The sequence below is a fragment of the Macaca fascicularis genome, chromosome 14, assembly GCF_037993035.2.
Source record: "Macaca fascicularis isolate 582-1 chromosome 14, T2T-MFA8v1.1".
In the NCBI taxonomy this organism is placed as follows: domain Eukaryota; kingdom Metazoa; phylum Chordata; class Mammalia; order Primates; family Cercopithecidae; genus Macaca; species Macaca fascicularis.
This window is the reverse complement of record NC_088388.1, coordinates 76,731,824-76,750,702: the sequence shown is the minus strand read 5'-3', so window position 1 is coordinate 76,750,702 and position 18,879 is coordinate 76,731,824. Positions and strand designations below refer to the sequence as shown.

General features: G+C 41.4%; 1 protein-coding gene and 1 long non-coding RNA gene across 5 annotated transcripts in view; one reads left to right on the top strand and one right to left on the bottom strand.

Moving 5' to 3' along the window:
* The window catches only part of LOC107127402 (uncharacterized), a 32,684-nt gene extending 21,454 nt beyond the window's left edge, over positions 1-11,230 (top strand). Inside the window, exons 2-3 of the long non-coding RNA XR_012423558.1 lie at positions 1,348-1,436; positions 11,094-11,230. This is a non-coding gene — a long non-coding RNA (uncharacterized lncRNA). The remainder of the gene's footprint in view (positions 1-1,347; positions 1,437-11,093) is intronic.
* AAMDC (adipogenesis associated Mth938 domain containing) overlaps positions 1-18,879 on the bottom strand; it is a 69,183-nt gene that overhangs the window by 36,174 nt on the left and 14,130 nt on the right. For all 4 annotated transcript variants that reach the window (XM_065528772.2, XM_065528771.1, XM_045371241.1 and 1 more), the window contains one exon: positions 12,093-12,242. In XM_065528772.2, coding sequence (XP_065384844.1) covers positions 12,093-12,242 — 150 coding nt within the window. The remainder of the gene's footprint in view (positions 1-12,092; positions 12,243-18,879) is intronic.

Below are 18,879 nucleotides of genomic sequence, written 5' to 3'. Positions count from 1 at the left end.
CGCCATTGCACTCCAGCCTGGGCAACTAAGCGAGATTCTGTCTCAAAAAAAAAAAAAAAAAAAAGAATTTGGGGGATTGCTGGGAAGGCATGGTTTTTTTTTTTTTTTTTTTTTTTTTTTGAGATGGAGTCTCACTCTGTCACTCAGGCTAGAGTGCAGTGGTATAGTCTTGGCTCACTGCCACCTCCACCTCCTGGGTTCAAGTGATTCTCCTGCCTCAGCTTACCAAGTAGCTGGGATTACAAGGCTGTGCCACCATGCCCGGCTAATTTTTGTATTTTTAGTAGAGACAGGGTTTCATTATGTTGGCCAGGCTGGTCTTGAACTCCTGAACTCAAGCAAGCTGCCCTCTCTGGCCTCCCAAAATGCTCGGATTACAGGGGTGAGTCACTGCACCCAGCCCGGCATGGGTGTAATTTGAAATGTGAGAAGGACATGAGATTTGGGAGGGGCCAGATGCAGAATGATATGGTTTGGATTTGTGTCCCTGACCAAATCTCATGTCAAATTATAATCCCCAATGTTGGAGAAGGGGGCTGGTGTGAGGCCACTGGATCATGGGGCCAATATCCCCCTTGCAGTTCTCATGATAGTGACTGAATTCTCTTGAGTTCTGGTTGATTAAAAGTAGCACCTCCCACTCTCCTTCTGCCTCCTGCTCTGGCCATCTAAGACATACCAGCTTCCTCTTTGCCTTCTGCCATAATTGTAAGTTTCCTGAGGCCTCCCTAGCAATGCTTCCTGTACAGCCTATGTAAACCTGAGCCAATTAAACCTCTTTTCTTTAGAAATAACCAGTCTCAGGTAGTTCTTTATAGCAATGAAAGAATGGACTAATACAAATACTGTTAATTTTTACTAACAAATTTAAACATTTCTACATTTTAAAATTGGCCTTTTCATAAATTGTTAGTAATACTAAAATATGGTACAACACCTATAAAGGAGAATTTGGCAATATCTAACAAATCTAAATTTACATTTACTCTTTAACCACAATCTCAATTCCAAAAATTTACCCTGGATATACTCTTTCAATAATACAAAAAATATATACATGGTTATTCAATGTAGTATTGTTTATAGTACTAAAATATTGAATGCAATAGAGTGCCCACCCCTTAGAACTAAATTGAATAAATGATATTACATTCACAAAGTTGGTTACTATACAGTGGTAATAAAGAAAAAGACATATCTCTATGAACTGATATCCTGATTTTCTGTATATATTAAGTGAACAGAATATAAAGAAGTAAGGCTTGCTACCTTTTGTGTATGGAAAACGGGGAAAAAAGAAAAAAATGTATTTATATACGTATATTTGCATTTGCTTATTTTTTCCAGAAAAATACAAAAAAAGGATAAACCAGAAACTAATACAAAATAATTACCTACATGGAGCAAGGTGGGAATGTGATGGAAGACATAGGGAGGTGAGTAAGACTTTCCAAGTGCATCTATGATATGGTTTGGATTTGTGTCCCTGCATAATCTCACATTGAATTGTAATCCCCAATGTTGGAGGAGGGACCTAATGGGAGGTGACTGGATCATTGATGTGGATATCTCCCTTGCTGTTCTGGTGATAGTGAACAGCAAGTGACTGTCATAGTTTGAAGTTTGAATTCTGAATCATGTAAATATTTTACATATTCAAAGATTTAAATCAAGAAAGACAGGAAATGAGCGGCATCTAAAATTGTATGCCAACAGAAACAAATAAACCAAATTCTGTATGTCAAATGGACAACATTAAAAATAATTAATTTCAGTGACTTTTTTCTTTCTTTTCTTTCTTCTTCTTTTTCTTTTTTTCTTTTCTTTTTTTTTTTTTTTTTGAGATAGGGTCTCATTCTATTGGCCAGGCTGGAGTGAAGCTCATTGATGCAATCATGGCTCACTGCAGCCTTGACCTCTTGGGCTCAAGTGATCCTTCCATCTCGTCTTCCCAAAGTGCTAGGATTAGAGATGTGAGCCACTGTGACTGCCCACAACTTACTTTCAAATTATTTAGTAAAAATAATTATGAGAAGGAGAGAAGAGGGCCACAGAGGGCTAGATAAAGCAAATGTGGCAGAATGTTAACAACTAGTGAATCTCAATTGATGGTATACAACTGTTTATTCTATTTCTTTTATAATTTGTTACATCAGTTTGAAAATTTTCAAAATTCAAGAAGTTCAACAGAGGCCTTTCTTACATTGCTATAAAGAAATACCTGAGATGGTAATTTATAAACAAAAGAGGTTTAATTGGCTCACAGTTCTGCAGGCTGTACAAGCATGATATCAGTATCTGCTTGACTTCTGAGGAGGCCTCAGGGAGCTTTTACCCATGGCAGAAGGTGAAGTGGGAGTAGGCATGTCACATGATGAGAGCAGGAGCAAGGTTGGGGGAGGTACCACACACTTTTAAATAACCAGATCTCCTGACAACTGACTCACTATCACCAAGACAGCACTAAGTCAATCATGAGGGAACTGCCCACATGACCCAATTACCTCCCACCAAGCCCCACCTCCAACATTGGGGATTACATTTCAACCTGAGATTTGGGTGGGGACAAATATCCAATTAGATCAGCCTTCTAAAACAACCAGCTTTAGAAGGTGAATGGGAAAACAAAAGCAAAAGCAAACAAAAACACAAGGAACAGCTAGGAACAGCTCATCAGTCTTAAGAAGAACTGTCCTGAGCAGAAGAAACTCTACCTGGTCAATTGTACAATTCTCTGAGAATCGACAAAAGTTATAGAGAACATTCTTGGGACACTGGGGAAATCTGAAGACAGACCGTATATTAGATATTATTGTATCGGCTGGGTGCAGTGGCTCACGCCTTTAATCCCAGCATTTTGGGAGGCCAAGGCGGGTGGATCACGAGGTCAGGAGTTTAAGACCAGCCTGGCCAAGATGGTGAAACCCTGTCTCTACTAAAAATACAAAAATTAGCTGGGCGTGATGGCACATGCCTGTAATCCCTGCTACTCAGGAGGCTGAGGCAGAGAATTGCTTGACCCTGGGAGGCGGAGGTTGCAGTGAGCCGAGATCATGCCACTGCATTCCAGCCTGGGCCACAGAGCGAGACTCCATCTCAAAAAAAAAAAAAAGATATTATTGTATCAATGATAATATCCTTGTTTTTGATAAGAGAACTGTAGTTATAGAGGAGAATATTCATGTTCTTAGGAGAGAAATAGTGAAATATCGTATCTGTGATTTATTGTCAAATGATAGGGGGACAAAGAGTGTGTGTGTGTGTGTGTGTGTGTATGTGTTTAGAGCGAGAAAAGAAACAAACATGGTAAAATGTTAACAACTTGAGGATTTAGGTAAAGGATATATGGAAATGTATTATATTATTCACATAACTATTCCGTAGGTTTAACATTTTTAAAAATAAAAAGTTGGGGTAAACATTTCCATACTTCCTTTAATTTTCTTTGGGTGGCTACTAATTGGTTTTTTCTTTTAATTTTATACTTATATATTTATACCTTCATTCTTGACCCCTTTCAGTCTAACGAAAAGGACACATGAATGAATGATCTATGCATGTTTCCATATAGAAAACTCTTTTATAATAAGATAGGTATTGCCGTAGGATAGAAATGAGCAAGAATAGTATAAAACAGAAGGAAAGTATGTGGTCTTTAGAGAAAGAACAACTTCTGCTCAAATTTTGGTTCCAAAAAGTATTAGTTATGTGACCCTGAAAAAGTTATATTTAAAGGTACACATTAGTACATATTAGTACATACATATTAGTACATATATATATTAGTAATATGTACATATTAGTACATATTTAAAGGTACATAAAGGTACATATTAGTTGTTTTAATGACTGGTAGAGATTTTGGAGTTTATACTAATTATTATTTCAGGATACTGCTTGAAGACCTTAAATTTTCTTGTTTCCATTCTGTAATCACTACAAAATCTGCTCTCTCCTTTTTTAAACTAATAAAAAAGGAATTATAACATTAACCTATCTCAGAGGGAATGTTAAAAAGGATAAAAACAGTTTGTTTAATGACATTTATAATGGAAATTTCAATTCAGCAAACATTTATTGAGTTCTTGCTTTACTGGCACTGTGTTAAATGCATAGTTCTTGCTAACCTTAGGGAGTTTACCACTTAGTGGGGGAAACAGATCCTCATTATAATACAAGTGAACTGTGCTAAGTACTATAATAGAAGCACAGAGTATTAAATAATGGAAGGGAGTAAGCAGCTCATTCTCAGGATTAAGAAAATGCTTCATAGAGGAGATAATGCAAAAGCCAAGAATAGAGGAATGTATAAGATTTCATCAGATACAGAAGGAAATGGTTTTAGCAAAGGTGAAGAGGAAAGAAAGATCATGATAAGTTTGGAAGAGAAAAAGCATTTGATATGGAATAGCTAGGTCTTCAAATATGTGTTTTGAAATATAGGAGGGTGAAAGGATAACTGGGAACTGCATCATTTAAAAACAAAAAACAAACAAACAAAAAAACCAGATCCAGCACTTTGGGAGGCCAAGGCAAAAGGATCATTTGAGCCCAGGAGTTTGAACCAACCTGGGCAACAGAGTGAGACCCTGTCTCTGCAAAATATTAAAAAATTAGGCCGGGTGCAGTGGCTCACACCAGTAATCCCAGCACTTTGAGAGGCTGAGATGGGCAGATCACCTGAGGTCAGGAGTTTGAGACAAGCCTGGCCAACATGGTGAAAGCCATCTCTACTAAAAATACAAAAGAAATTAGCCGGGAGTGGTGACACACGCCAGTAATCCCAGCTACTCAGGAGGCTGAGGCAAGAGAATCGCTTGAACTTGGGTGACAGAGGTTGCAATGAGCCAAGGTCACGCCACTGCATTCCAGCCTGGGCAACAGAGCAAGACTCTGTCTCAAAAAAAATAGTAAAAATAAAAATAAAAAATAAAAAATTAGCCAGGTATGGAGGCAATTGCCTGTAGTCCCAGCTACTTGGGAGGTTGAGATGGGAGGAGCGCTTGAGCCTGGGAGATCAAGGCTACAGTGAACAATAATGGTGCCGTTGCACTCTAGCCTGGGGGACCGAGTGAGACCTCATCTTTAAAAAAAAAAAAAAAAGGAGGACCACTTCAGGCCAGGAGTTTGAGACCAGCCTGAGCAAAACAGACAGACTCTGTCTCTACAAAAAATAAAAATAAATTAGCCAGGCATTGTGGGACATGCTTCTACTTCTAGCTCGTTGGGATGATAAGAGCAGGCTGGAGGATCGCTTGAATCTAAGAGGTTGAGGTTGCAGTGAGCTATGATTACAACTCTGCACTCCAGCTTGGGAGACAGTGTTGTGGATATAAGAAGAAACAATATGTAGTAGAAAGAAATAGGAAAGAAAGTTACCGGCCGGGCGCGGTGGCTCAAGCTTGTAATTCCAGCACTTTGGGAAGCCGAGATGGGTGGATCACGAGGTCAGGAGATCGAGACCATCCTGGCTAACACGGTGAAACCCCGTCTCTACTAAAAAAAAATACAAAAAGCTAGCCAGGCGAGGTGGCGGGCGCCTGTACTCCTAGCTACTCGGGAGGCTGAGGCAGGAGAATGGCGTGAACCCGGGAGGCGGAGCTTGCAGTGAGCTGAGATCTGGCCACTACACTCCAGCCTGGGCGATAGAGCGAGACTTCGTCTCAAAAAAAAAAAAAAAAGAAAGTTACAATCTGACCTGAGCTTACTGTTTGCTTTCACACGTTTCTAGCTCTGTGCCTACACAAGTTATATAACTTCTCTGTGCTTAACTTTCTATAAAGAATGAGGTTGGCCAGACGCGGTGGCTCACACTTGTAACCCCAGCACTTTGGGATGTCGAGGCAGGCGGATCATCTGAGGTCAGGCGTTTGAGACCAGCCTGGCCAGCATGGTGAAACCCCATCTCTACTGAAAATACAAAAAAAATTAGCCAGGCATGATGGTGGGCGCCTGTAATCCCAGCTACTTGGGAGGCTGAGATAGGAGAATCACTTGAACCTGGGAGGCAGAGGTTGCAGTGAGCCGAGATCGCGCCCTGCACTCCAGCCTCGGTGACAGAGCAAGACTGTGTCTCAAGAAAAAAAAAAAAGAATGAAGATTAACTCATATGGTCTCATGTGGGAAAAATAGAAATATACAGTGCTAAAGCCATTTCTGAAGGGAAACGAATCTCTCAAGTGTGGAACCCATGTAAGTTTGTGCTCCAGTATAACTTAAACCACAGTCTGCATAACCTTTGTCAGACACATCAACTGTCCCACATAAGTACCTTTGATGGTTAATTTTATGTGCCAGCTCAACTAGACAACAGACTGCCCAAATTAAATATTATTTCTGGGTGTGTCTGTGAGAATGTCTATGGAGGAGATTAGTATTTGAATTGGTGGACTCGGTAGACTACCCTCCCCAGTATTGGTAGGCATCATCCAATCCATTGAGGGCCTGAAAAGAACAGAAGGCAGAGGAAGGAGAATTTGCCTCTTTTTTTCTGCCTCACCACTTTAACTGGGACATCTCATCTCAATTTCTTCTGCTCTTGGACTGGGATTTAAACCTTCAGCTCCCGGGGTTTTTAGGACTTCAGACTTGCAGACAGCAGATCATGGACAAGTCAATTTCTCATAGTAAACCTTATTTTACATATATGTATCTCCTCCTAGTTCTGTTTTTCTGGAGAGCCCTGACTAATACACTAGCTACAGTGGTTCTGACTTATTCACTGAATACAATATAAACTCAGTTCTGCATATATAGATGCTCTATTAACCACACCACCACCTATTCTTCCCATTCTCCAACTTCACTCCGATGGAGCCATTTGGTTCAGGTAGGCTACATGATTTAAGGCTTCTTATTCCTCAGTTTTCTTTCATTCTGTCCCTTCTATATCTCCATGCCCTTCTATTCTTTTTACCAATCTAGGTATATTCCATCCATTATGATCTAGGTTAGTAACTAACAAACCAAACTGGGTGTCACGATCATCAATGAGTGCATGCAGTTCAAAACCAAGGCATACACAAAGAGTATGTGTTAGGGCTCTCTTTCTATGTGGGGCCTAACTTTGTAGGCATAACTGTTTACAATGAAGAACAATGTGATAGACTATACAACCTACAAAGTTTCCTTAAACAAAATGCCAGATAAAAATAAACATCCTCTGAAATATGTAACTGAGCTTGCAGAAAGGAAAGGGAAATTCCCAGAGGCCAAAGTGAAGGGGGAGTTGGAAATCAAAATGGTGAACTGATATTAAAGTTACCCTGAGGCACTGCCATTCTCAGAGTCTTCCATTTTACACACATTCTGAGACCCAAAAATTCCACCCCTTGGCAAATGAAGAAGACGAGGAAAGCTTTCTGCTCAGTCGTGGCGCTAGAGGGGAAAAATGTCTTCCCTGATAATTTATAACCACAAACCTGCTCACAGGTCAGTTTGGGGCTCAAATTTACACTATCAGCCTAGTTTTGGAAGCCGTCAAAAAAATTAAAAGTGGTCCTGGCGCGGTGGCTCACGCCTGTAATCCCAGCACTTTGGGTGGCTGAGGTGGGTGGATCACAAGGTCAGGAGATCGAGACCTGGCTAACACAGTGAAACCCTGTCTCTACTAAAAATACAAAAACAATTAGCTGGATATGGTGGTGGGCGCCTGTAGTCCCAGCTACTCAGGAGACTGAGGTAGGAGAATGGCGTGAACCTGGAAGGTGGAGCTTGCAGTGAGCAGAGATCGCATCACTGCACTCCAGCCTGGGCGACAGAGTGAGACTCTGTCTCAAAAAAAAAAAAAGTAAAAGTGATCCCAGATTGAGAGTAACACAGGATACAGAAAAGAAGCAAATATGAATCTTCCTTTATGGGACAGATCTCAAATGGCATAGTCTGATTATTCAGGATTCCTACAAATAAAGTTCTAAAAAAAAATTGTCAACTTAGAATACAAGACAAATTAGAATTAAAAAACGAAGACTTTTTCAGACAAATAAAAACTGGGAGAGATCACCAAGAAATCCTTATTGAAAGAACTTCTAAAGGATACTAATTTCTTTTTTTTAAGACGGAGTTTCACTCTTGTTGCCCAGGATGGAGTGCAATGGCGCGATCTTGGCTCGCTGCAACCTCAACCTCCTGGGTTCAAGCGATTCTCCAGCTACTCCCAAGTAGCTGGGATTACAGGCATATGCCACCACACCTGGCTAATTTTGCATTGTTAGTAGAGACGGGGTTTCTCCATGTTGGTCAGGTTGGTCTCAAACTCCCGACCTCAGGTGATCTGCCCACCTCGGCCTCCCAAAGTTGAGGAGACAACGGGGTTTCACCATGTTGGCCAGGATGGTATCAATCTCCTGGCCTAAAATGAGTTACCCGCCTTGTCCTCCCAAAGTACTGTGATCATAGGCGTGAACTACCATGCCCAGCTGGATACTGATTTTTCTAAAAGAAGAAATTGACCTCAAAAGATCTAAATTACAAAAAGGAATAATAAGAAAGGCAACTGGTAGACACATGGGTAAATCTAAACACCTGATTCCAGCAATGTAAAGAAATCTCAGTCAAATCATTAGCTCATCACTAAGGTAAATGAGCCACAAACAAAGAATACAGACTTTACAGACTTTATACAGAACCACATAGGAACAAATAACTGCAAAAAATAGCAACAACAAACCCTCAGAATCCGAAGGGGGAGTTGATTTCCAGTGTTGCCACATTATATTATATAAATGTCCAGTTCTCAACAAAAAAATTGAGAAATATAAACAAAACAACAAAGAAAGACATAAAGAAAGAAAAAGAAAGGCAGGTCCATATGGGGATTGGGGGAAGCAGACAGTAGAAACTATCCCAGAGGAAGCCCCGACACTGGACTTACAGAGAAAGACTCTAAATCAGTGATTTTAAATATGTAATAGGAGCTAAAGGAAACACTGTTCAAAAGAACTAAAGGAAAGTATAACAATATCTTACCAAATAAAAAATATCAATAAAAAAATATAAATTGTTAAAAACAACCAAACAGAAATTCTGGGCCAGGTGTGGTGGCTCACGCCTATAAACCCAGCACTTTGGGAGGCCGAAGTGGGTGGATCATTTGAGGTCAGGAATTTGAGACCAGCCTGGCCAACATGGTAAAACCCTGTCTCTACTAAATATGCAGAAAGAGCTGGGCATGGTGGAGTGCACCTGTAATCCCAGCTACACAGGAAGCTAAGGCAGGGCGGAGGTTGCAGTGAGACGAAATTGTGCCACGGCACTCCAGCTGTGGCGACAGAGCAATAGTCTATCCCCCTCCAAAAAAAACAAAAGAAAAAGAAATTCTGGAGTTAGAAAGTATAATGATGGAAATAAAAATGTCACTACAGAGGCTTAATAGCAGATAAGAATCAACAAAATTGAAAATAGGTCAATTGAAATTATCCAATCTAAGACAAAGAAAAGAAAAAAAAATGAAGACAAAGAATACAGACTCGGAGACCTGTAGGACACCCTAATGCCTACCAATATATTCATAATGGGAGTCACAAGAAAAGGGAGATAGGAGTAGAAAGAATACTTGAAGAAATAATGGCTCTAAACTCCCCGAAATTTGATTTAAAAAAACAATAATCTACATCTTCATGAAGCTCAATAAATTCCAAGTAGGACAAACTCAAAGATAATCCATACCTAGACATATCATAGTTAAATTACTATGACGTGTTTTGAAAGCAGTTAGAAAGAAGCAACTCAACAAGTCCAAGGGAGCTCTAATAATGCTAATGGTTGATTTATCATTAGAAACCAATGAAGCCAAAAGGTGGTGGGATGGCATATTGAAAAGAAAAAGACTATTGATCAAGAAATCCATATCCAACAAACTATTCTTCAAAAACGAAGGATCTACTTCCATCATTACATCATGATGAGCTCCACTGACTCACTCCTATGTGAAAATTATTAATAATAACAACAAAGAAAAACTCAAACCAAGAACTCACCAAAACAACAAAAACAAAACCCCTAAAGCCTCTGGAAATGGTCCTAAGAGCAAATACCCAATGAATAAACGTGTATTCAAGAAAATTTGGCTGGGCATGACGGCTCATGCCTGTAATCTCAGCATTTTGGGAGGCCAAGGTGGGAGGATTTCTTGGGGTCAGGAGTTCAAGACCAGCCTGGGCAATGTAGTAAGACCTCATCTCTATAAAAACTAAAATAATAAGCCAGGTGTGACTGCATGCCTGTGGTCCTTGCTACTCAGGTGGCTGAGGGAGGAAGATCCTTTTCACCCAGGTGGTGTAGACTGCAGTGAGCCATGATCTCACTGCTGCACTCTAGCCTGGATGACAGAGGGAGACTGTCTCCAAAAAAAGAAAGAAAGAAAGAAAGAAACTGTAAAAAAAAAAAAAATTGCTGCAATGGACTTAATACGATTGTCCCTTAAAAATGTATACATTGAAACTCTAATCCCAATGTGATACTATTTAGAGGTGGGACCTACAGGAGGTAACTGGGTCCTAAGGGTGGAGCCCTCATGAATGAGATGAGTGCCCTTATAAGAAGCTCAAAAGCTAGCTACCTCTTTTTCCACCACGTAAGGACACAAAGAGAAGTTGGCTGTCTACAAACTGGAAGAGGGCTGATATGGTTTAGCTGTGTCCCCACCCAAATCTCGTCTTGAATTGTAACTCCCACAATTCCTGCATGTTGTGGGAGGAACTCAGTGGGAGGTGATTGAATTATGGGAGTGGGTCTTTCCTGTGCTGCTCTTGTGATAGTGAATGAGTCTCATGAGATCTAATGGTTTTAAAAACGAAGAGTTTCTCTGCACAAGCTCTCTTTGCCTGCCACCAACCATGTAAGATGTGACTTACTCCTCCTTGCCTTCTGCCATGATTGTGAGTCCTCCCCAGTCATGTGGAACTGTAAGTCCATTAAACCTCTTTTTCTCCCCAGTCTCGGTTATGTCTTTATCAGCAGTGTGAAAACAAACTAATGCAAGGACCAGAACCTGACCATGCTGGCATCCTAATCTCACACTTTCAGTCTCCAGAACTGTGAGAAATAAATGTTTATTGTTTAAGGTACTCAGTCTATGACAATTTTTTTTACAGAAGCCAGAACTCATTGAGATATTTGGTAAGACAAGTAAGAATCTGTGCACATGTACAGTGGAGGCATCAAGATAAATGCCTCCCTGCCCCATCCCCATTGTGAGGCAGAGACTACTCTCCAGACTGCTGTAGCCAAGAACACAAGACCCTTTCTCCCCTCAGCATCTAGCTGGAAGGCTTCCTTCCCAGGAGGAGCAGGACTTTGGTGCCTCTCATCCTGCCCCCATCTTTCTGTTGTTGAGGCTACATCCCAGGTGAGTGGGGTCAAAAGGTAGAGGCTCCCTTGTTTTGCCCAACTTATACTCATAGAAAGGAGGCTCTACCTTGGGCATGGCACACTGGGAATCCTTGAGGAAATGTAGGGAAAGGCAAATCAAAATCACAATGAGAACAATACTTCACACCTAATAGGATGGTTCTAATAAAAACAAAACAATGAAAAGAACAATGTGTTGAGGAGGAATGTGGAAAAACTGGAACCTTCCTATATTCCTAGTGGAGATGTAAAATGGTGCAGGTGCCTTGGAAGATAGTCTGGCAGTACCTCAAAAGGTTAAACACTATATAACCCAGAAATCCACTCCTAGGAACACACCTAAGATATCTGAATGATGTCATTTATAGAAAACATCCAGAATAGGCATATCTATAACAACAGAAAGTAGATTAATCATTGCTAGGGGCTTGGGGTGGTAGTGAATGGGCACTGACTGGTAGTGGTTATGTGGTTCCTTTCTGAGGTGATAAATATATTCTGGAACTAACAGTGGTAACTGTTGTACAAGTTTATGAATATAAGTCACTATAATGTCACTACAGGGGCATTGAATGTAAGAAGTCCATTGAATTGCATACTTTAAAAGGGTGAATTTAATGGTATATGAATTACATCTCAAAAAGACACAAGAGAAATAGTTTTTCACTTAGTCATTGCAGCTTAAGAGGTTGGAAATCACTTGGCCAGCCTCATGTAGTGTCAACCAAAGACTAATATCTTACCTCAGTTCCTGTTTCTCTCCAATCCCAAGTCCGACTGCCCCCTGGCCATACTTTGCAGTCCTTATAGGTTGTATTAGAGCCTTTTACTTTCATTTGCCCCCATGATAAGGAAGCAATTTCAGGGGAAGTCATAAGGAACTTCACTGAAATCTGAAATTAAAAGAAAAATATACTAAATCAGTTATAAAGTAAGGCTGAAACAGTTTCAAAATGCAGTGATAGTAAGTCCCGATTCTCCATGATTTAAGAAGCATCTTTTCATTCATGTGGTTGTCTTCTTCTTCTTTTTTTTTTTTTTTTTTTTTTTTTTTTTTTGAGGCGGAGTTTCGCTCTGTCTCCCAGGCTGGAGTGCAGTGGCCGGATCTCAGCTCACTGCAAGCTCCGCCTCCCGAGTTTACGCCATTCTCCTGCCTCAGCCTCCCGAGTAGCTGGGACTACAGGCGCCCGCCACCTCGCCCGGCTAGTTTTTTTTGTATTTTTTAGTAGAGACGGGGTTTCACCATGTTAGCCAGGATGGTCTCGATCTCCTGACCTCGTGATCCGCCCGTCTCGGCCTCCCAAAGTGCTGGGATTACAGGCTTGAGCCACCGCGCCCGGCCTCTTCTTCTTTAGAGATCTAAAAAGTAACTATTATTCTTGGAATCCTGAATCATCCAACCATAGAAACCAGATACTACAATTACTTATCAGACTCCAGAGGGAATCCTCAGGATATTTTTGAGAGATAAAATTAAGAGATGAAGATTTACTTCAGCATGATGGAGTGAAGTTGACACATTCTCTTCCCAAGAAGAAACTATAAAGGTAGAAAAAAACTGTCAAAACCAAAAATTTGTCACTCTAGAAATAAAATTAAAGGCATATACCACAATCAGAGAAATGCTTATTCATGAAGATCACTGAATTTCAGGTAAGAACAACAATTTTTTTGTTGTTCTTGCCTGGAACGACTCCCATTCCACCACTCCAGTTCTGTTGTAAGTGAAGTTCAAGTAGGTTGGGGCAGGACATGAAAATGAACAGCCTTGCCGCCATGGCCAAAGCAGGCTTACTTCACTTAGAGCCATTATCAGTTTAAACAGGTGATCTCAGTGGCAAGCAAACATGGATAGAAGGTAGCTCTGCTTGCCTTATGTTGCCTTTTGTTTAGGACAAGCAATGGATTGGCAAACTAGGTGGGATTTAACAGGAATTTCCCAGGGATGACACAGCCATAGGGGGTTTTATAAGCTCTCTACATATCCCAAGTGGACCAGAGGCTGCAAGGATTTGCATCAAAGACTTGGAAGATAGACCCAAGACACCCAAACATTCTAGGCTGATGGATCCTGACCACATACACAGTGGATAAGCAAGAAGGTTCAAGAGGGCCTTGCAGAATGTAAAAGCCAGTGAAGACATACAACAGCTGGACTTTGCACGCACTCCCCAGTACACACAGTGATCCATTAGTAGGGAGAGAAAGTCTTACTGGCTCATAGTGTTTGAGCCAAATGTTTAATTAATGTTTGGCTGAACACTAAGCTATATACACACCAAGGAGAACCTTGGGAAACCGGGTTTAAGAATAAAATCAAAGAAAAAACCCTAACAGAACAGAGACTTCAGTAGACACATATTGCATGGGAGAATTCATTGATTTAGTTTAGTGCTATGGTTTGCATGTCTGCACCCTTCCAAATTCATGTTTAAATGTAACTGTCATTATAACAACATTAAGAGGTGGGACCTTTAAGAGCTGATTAGGCCATGAGGGTTCCGCCCTCATGAATGGATTATGCTGTTATTGCAGGAGTGGTAGGTTCATTATAAAAGAATGAGTATGGCCCTCTCTTTGAGCTTCCACCATGTGATGACTTCCACCATAGGATGATGCAGCAAGAAGACTCTCACCAGATGAGAGCCAATTGATCTTGGACTTCCCAGCCTCCAGAATTGTGAGACAAAAATTTATTTTCATTATAAATTATAAATTACCCAGTTTCAGGTATTCGGTTATAGGAGCACAAAATGGATTAAGACACTTAGTATAGGCAAACAGCTAAACCCACACACACAAACAAATAACAACTTTCAAGGGGAAAAGTTGTTTCCCCAGGCTGGATGCCTGGATATCCAGACTTTCCTACAATATGTTATCTAAAATGTCACTTTTCAACAACAAATTACAAGGCATGCAAATAAACAAAAACTATGACCCACACTCAGTAAACTGAAACTGTTATCTGGGGTTGGGTGTGGTGGCTCATGTCTGTAATCCCAGCACATTGGGAGGCCAAGGTGGGAGGTGGGAGTTTCACTTGAGGCCAGAATTTCAAGACCAGCCTCAGCAACACAGAGATACCCAGTTTCTTTTATGTTTTTACTAGAATTTTATTTTTCTAATAGAAATACATTAAACACTTTTTTTTTTTTTTGAGATGGAGTCTGGCTCTGTTTGCCCAGGCTGGAGTGCAGTGGTGCAATCTTGGCTCACTGCAACTTCTACCTCTGGGGTTCAAGTGATTATCCTGTCTCAGCCTCCCAAGTAGCTGGTATTACAGGCGTGCACTACCATGCCTGGCTAATTTTTGTATTTTTGGTGGAGACAGGGTTTCACTATGTTGGCCAGGCTGGTCTCAGTCTCCTGACCTCAGGTGATCCACCTGCCTTGGCCTCCCAAAGTGCTGGGAATACAGGCGTGAGCCCCTGCGCCCGGCCTAAAGACCCTTTTAAATTCAAAAGGTACTAAACAGTACAGAGTGAAAGTTTCCTTGCTCCCATGAACCCCAGATACCTAGTTTTCATGTTTCTTTTCAAAGGTATATTGTGTATTAACCATTCAAATCTCTGGGTGCTGTGTTTGTGTGTGTACTGTCCCCCTCTCCATACTCTAATATTACACAAATGATAACATGCTATCAACCCTGGTCTTTATTTTGCTTTTTTGCTTTCTGATACCTTGGAAATTGTTATATGTATGTAACATCTTTTTTTAAGTTCCAGGATACATGTGTAAGACATGCAGGTTCATTACATAGGTACACATGTGCCATGGTGGTTTGCTGCACCTATCAACCCATCACCTAGGTATTAAGCCCCACATGGATTAGCTATTTATCCTGATGCTCTCCCTCCCCATGACCCCCACCAGCAAGCCCCAGTGTGTGTTGTTCCCCTCCCTGTGTCCATGTGCTCTTTGTTCAGCTCCCACTTATAAGTGAGAACACGTGGTGTTCAGTTTTCTGTTCCTGTGTTAGTCTGCTGAGGATAACGGCTTCCAGCTCCATCCGTGTCCCTGCAAAGGACATGATCTCGTTCCCTTTTATGGTTGCATAGTATACCATGGTGCATATGTACCACATTTTCTTTATCCAGTCTATCACTGATGGGCATATGGGTTCATTCCATGTCTTTGCTATTGTAACAGTGCTGCAATGAATATATGCATGCATTTATCTTCATAACAGAATGATTTATATTCCTCTGGGCGTATACCCAGTAATGGGATTGCTGGGTCAAATGGTATTTCTAGGTCTAGGTATTTGAGGAATCGCCCCACTGTTTTCCAAAAAGGTTGAACTAATTTACATTCCCACCAATAGTGTAAAAGCATTCCTATTGGGAGACCCAGTTTCTTTTTTTTTTTTTTTTTGAGACAGAGTCTTGCTCTGTCACCCAGGCTGAAGTGCAGTGGCACGATCTCAGCTCACTGCAAGCTCCACCTCCCAGGTTCACGCCATTCTCCTGCCTCCTAAGCAGCAGAGACTACAGGTACCCGCCATCACACCCGGCTAATTTTTTGTATTTTTTGTAGAGACGGGGTTTCACTATGTTAGCCAGGATGGTGGAGACCTGGTTTCCACACACACACAAAAAAAGGCCAGGTGTCCAGGTGTGGTGGCTTGCACCTATAGTGCTAGCTACTCAGGAGGCTGAGGCAGGAGGATCACTTGAGCCCATGAGTTTGAGGTTGCAGTGAGCAATGATCTTGCCACTATACTCCAGCCTGGGTGACTGAGCAAGACCCTGTCTCCAAAAATTAATTAATTAATTAATTAAAAAATAAACTGAGTAATTGAGTATTCCCAGAAGTCTGACATTTAGCAAAGACTTCAAAGAAAGTATTGTAAGGGAAATAAAGCACAGAGAAATAAACAAAAATATGGTAACAATGACTCAGCAAATACAGAATCTCAATAAGGAAATATTTCAAAAAGGAATAAAATGGAAATTCTAGAACTGGTAAGCACAGTAAGTAAAAGGTACTTGTATCAGTCAGGGTTATCCAGAGAAACAGAAGCAGATGACTATAAAGATTGACAGACTTGTTTCAAAAAAGTGGCTCACAAAATTTTGGAAGCTGGCAAGTGTAAAATGTGTAGATAATACTGGTAAGCTGCTCTCTCTTGGGCAAGAGTTCTTATGGTACTGAGGCAGTGTTTCTTCTTCTTCACGGAAACATCAGTTTTGCCTGGACTTTAAACTGACTAGAAGAGGCCAACTCAGTGTATCAAGGATAATCTCATATATACACTAGTCTACTGACTGTAGATGTTAACCATATCTACAAGGTATGTTCACAGCAACACTTAGATTAGTATTTGGTTAAATAACTGCATACTATAACCTTACCACGTTGACACATAAAACTAACAGTCACAGTCTACCTCTTGTCAATTTGGCACCTATATGTATCTCCTTAACCATATTTAATCTCCATATAAAGATGATTAGAAAGTCTTACTTCTGATTAACATTAACAACTAAGAACCCATTTTTGCAAGTTCAACTTATTATTAATATCAAAGAGACAGGGTCTCATTCTTTCATCCAGTCTGGAGTGCAGTAGCGTGATCTTAGCTCACTGCAACCTAAAGCCCCTGGGCTCCAGTGATCTTCCCACCTCAGGCTAGTTCCTAGCTGGAACTAGAGGTATGTGCCACCACGTCCAGCTAATTTTGTAATTTTTATTTTTATTTTTTTTAAGAGCCAGGTTCTCACTATGTTGCCCATGTTGGTCTCCAAATCCTGGGCTCAAGCAATCTATCTTCTCTCCTCAGCCTCCCAAAGTGCTCGGATTACAGGGATGAGCCACTGTGCCCAGCCTCGATTTCTGAATGTCCATCTAAAAAAATAAGTACCAGAGGGCTGGGCGTGGTGGCTCACACCTGTAATTCCAGCACTTTGGATGGCCAAAGCAGGTGGATCACTTGAGGTCAGGAGTTCAAGACCAGTCTGGCCAACAGGGTGAAAACCTGTCTCTATTAAAAATACAAAAATTAGCCAGGCGTAGTGATGCACACCTGTAATCCCATCTACCCGGGATGCTGAGGCAGGAGGCGGAGGTAGCAATGAGCCAAGATCGCACCACTGCACTCCAGCCTGGGTGACAGAGCGCGACTCCGTCTCAAAAAAACAAAACAAAACAAAAAAACCAAAGGAACAGGCGCAGTGGCTCGCGCCTGTGATCCCGGCACTTTGGGAGGCCGAGGCGGATGGATCATGAGGTCAGGGGTTAGAGACCAGCCTGGCTAACATGGTGAAACCCTGTCTCTACCAAAAATAACAAAAATTAGCTGGGTGTGGTGGCGGGCACCTGTAATCCCAGCTACTGGGTAGACTGAGGCAGGAGAATCGTTTGAACCTGGGAGGCAGAGGTTGCAGTGAGCTGAGATCGTGCCACTGCACTTCCGCCTGGGCGACAGAGCGAGACTATGTCTCAAAAAACAACCAAACAAACAAACAAACAAAAAACCCAAAGAAACAAAAACAAATAACACAGAAGTTCAATATATTGTTTTGGGTGCTATGGAAGGAAGATACAAATTCATAAAACATGATTCCTGTTTTTGAGGATCTAATACTACAGTATTAGATTATAGTAATTATACACATATAATTACAAGGTAACTTTTTTGTTTTTTTGAGATGGAGTTTCGCTCTTGTTGCCCAGGCTGGAGTGTAATGGCGCAATCTCGGCTCACCGCAACCTCCGTCTCCCGGGTTCAAGCAATTCTCCTGCCTCAGCCTCCTGAGTAGTTGGGATTACAAGCGCCCGCCACCATGCCCGCCTAATTTTGTATTTTAGAAACGGGGTTTCTCCATGTTGTTCAGGATGGTCCCGAACTCCTGATCTCAGGTGATCCACCTGCCTCGGCCTCCCAAAGTACTGGGATTATAGGCATGAGCCACCGCAACCAGCCACAAGGTAACTTCTTAAGAAAAACCAAAGTAACTTTAAAAAAGTGATATAGGCCGGGCGCGGTGGCTCAAGCCTGTAATCCCAGCACTTTGGGAGGCCGAGACGGGCGGATCACGAGGTCAGGAGATCAAGACCATCCTGGCTAACGCGGTGAAACCCCGTCTCTACTAAAAAAAAATACAAAAAACTAGCCGGGCGAGGTGGCGGGCGCCTGTAGTCTCAGCTACTCAGGAGGCTGAGGCAGGAGAATGGCGCAAACCCGGGAGGTGGAGCTTGCAGTGAGCTGAGATCCGGCCACTGCACTCCAGCCTGGGTGACAGAGCGAGACTCCGTCTCAAAAAAAAAAAAAAAAAAAAAAAAAAAAAAAAAAAAAAAAAAATGATATAAGGAGAGACATAATGAGTATGTTTTGAGGATTTCTTTATTAGTCTGATAGGGCTTCCATTACAAAGTACCACAGATTGGGTGTCTTAAACAATAGAAATTTATTTTCTCACAGTTCTGGAGGCTAGAAGTCCAAGATCAAGGTGCCAATAGGATTGGTTGGTTTATGGCGAGGCCTTTCTTTTTGGCTTGGAAATGGATGCCTTTTTCTGTTTTCTC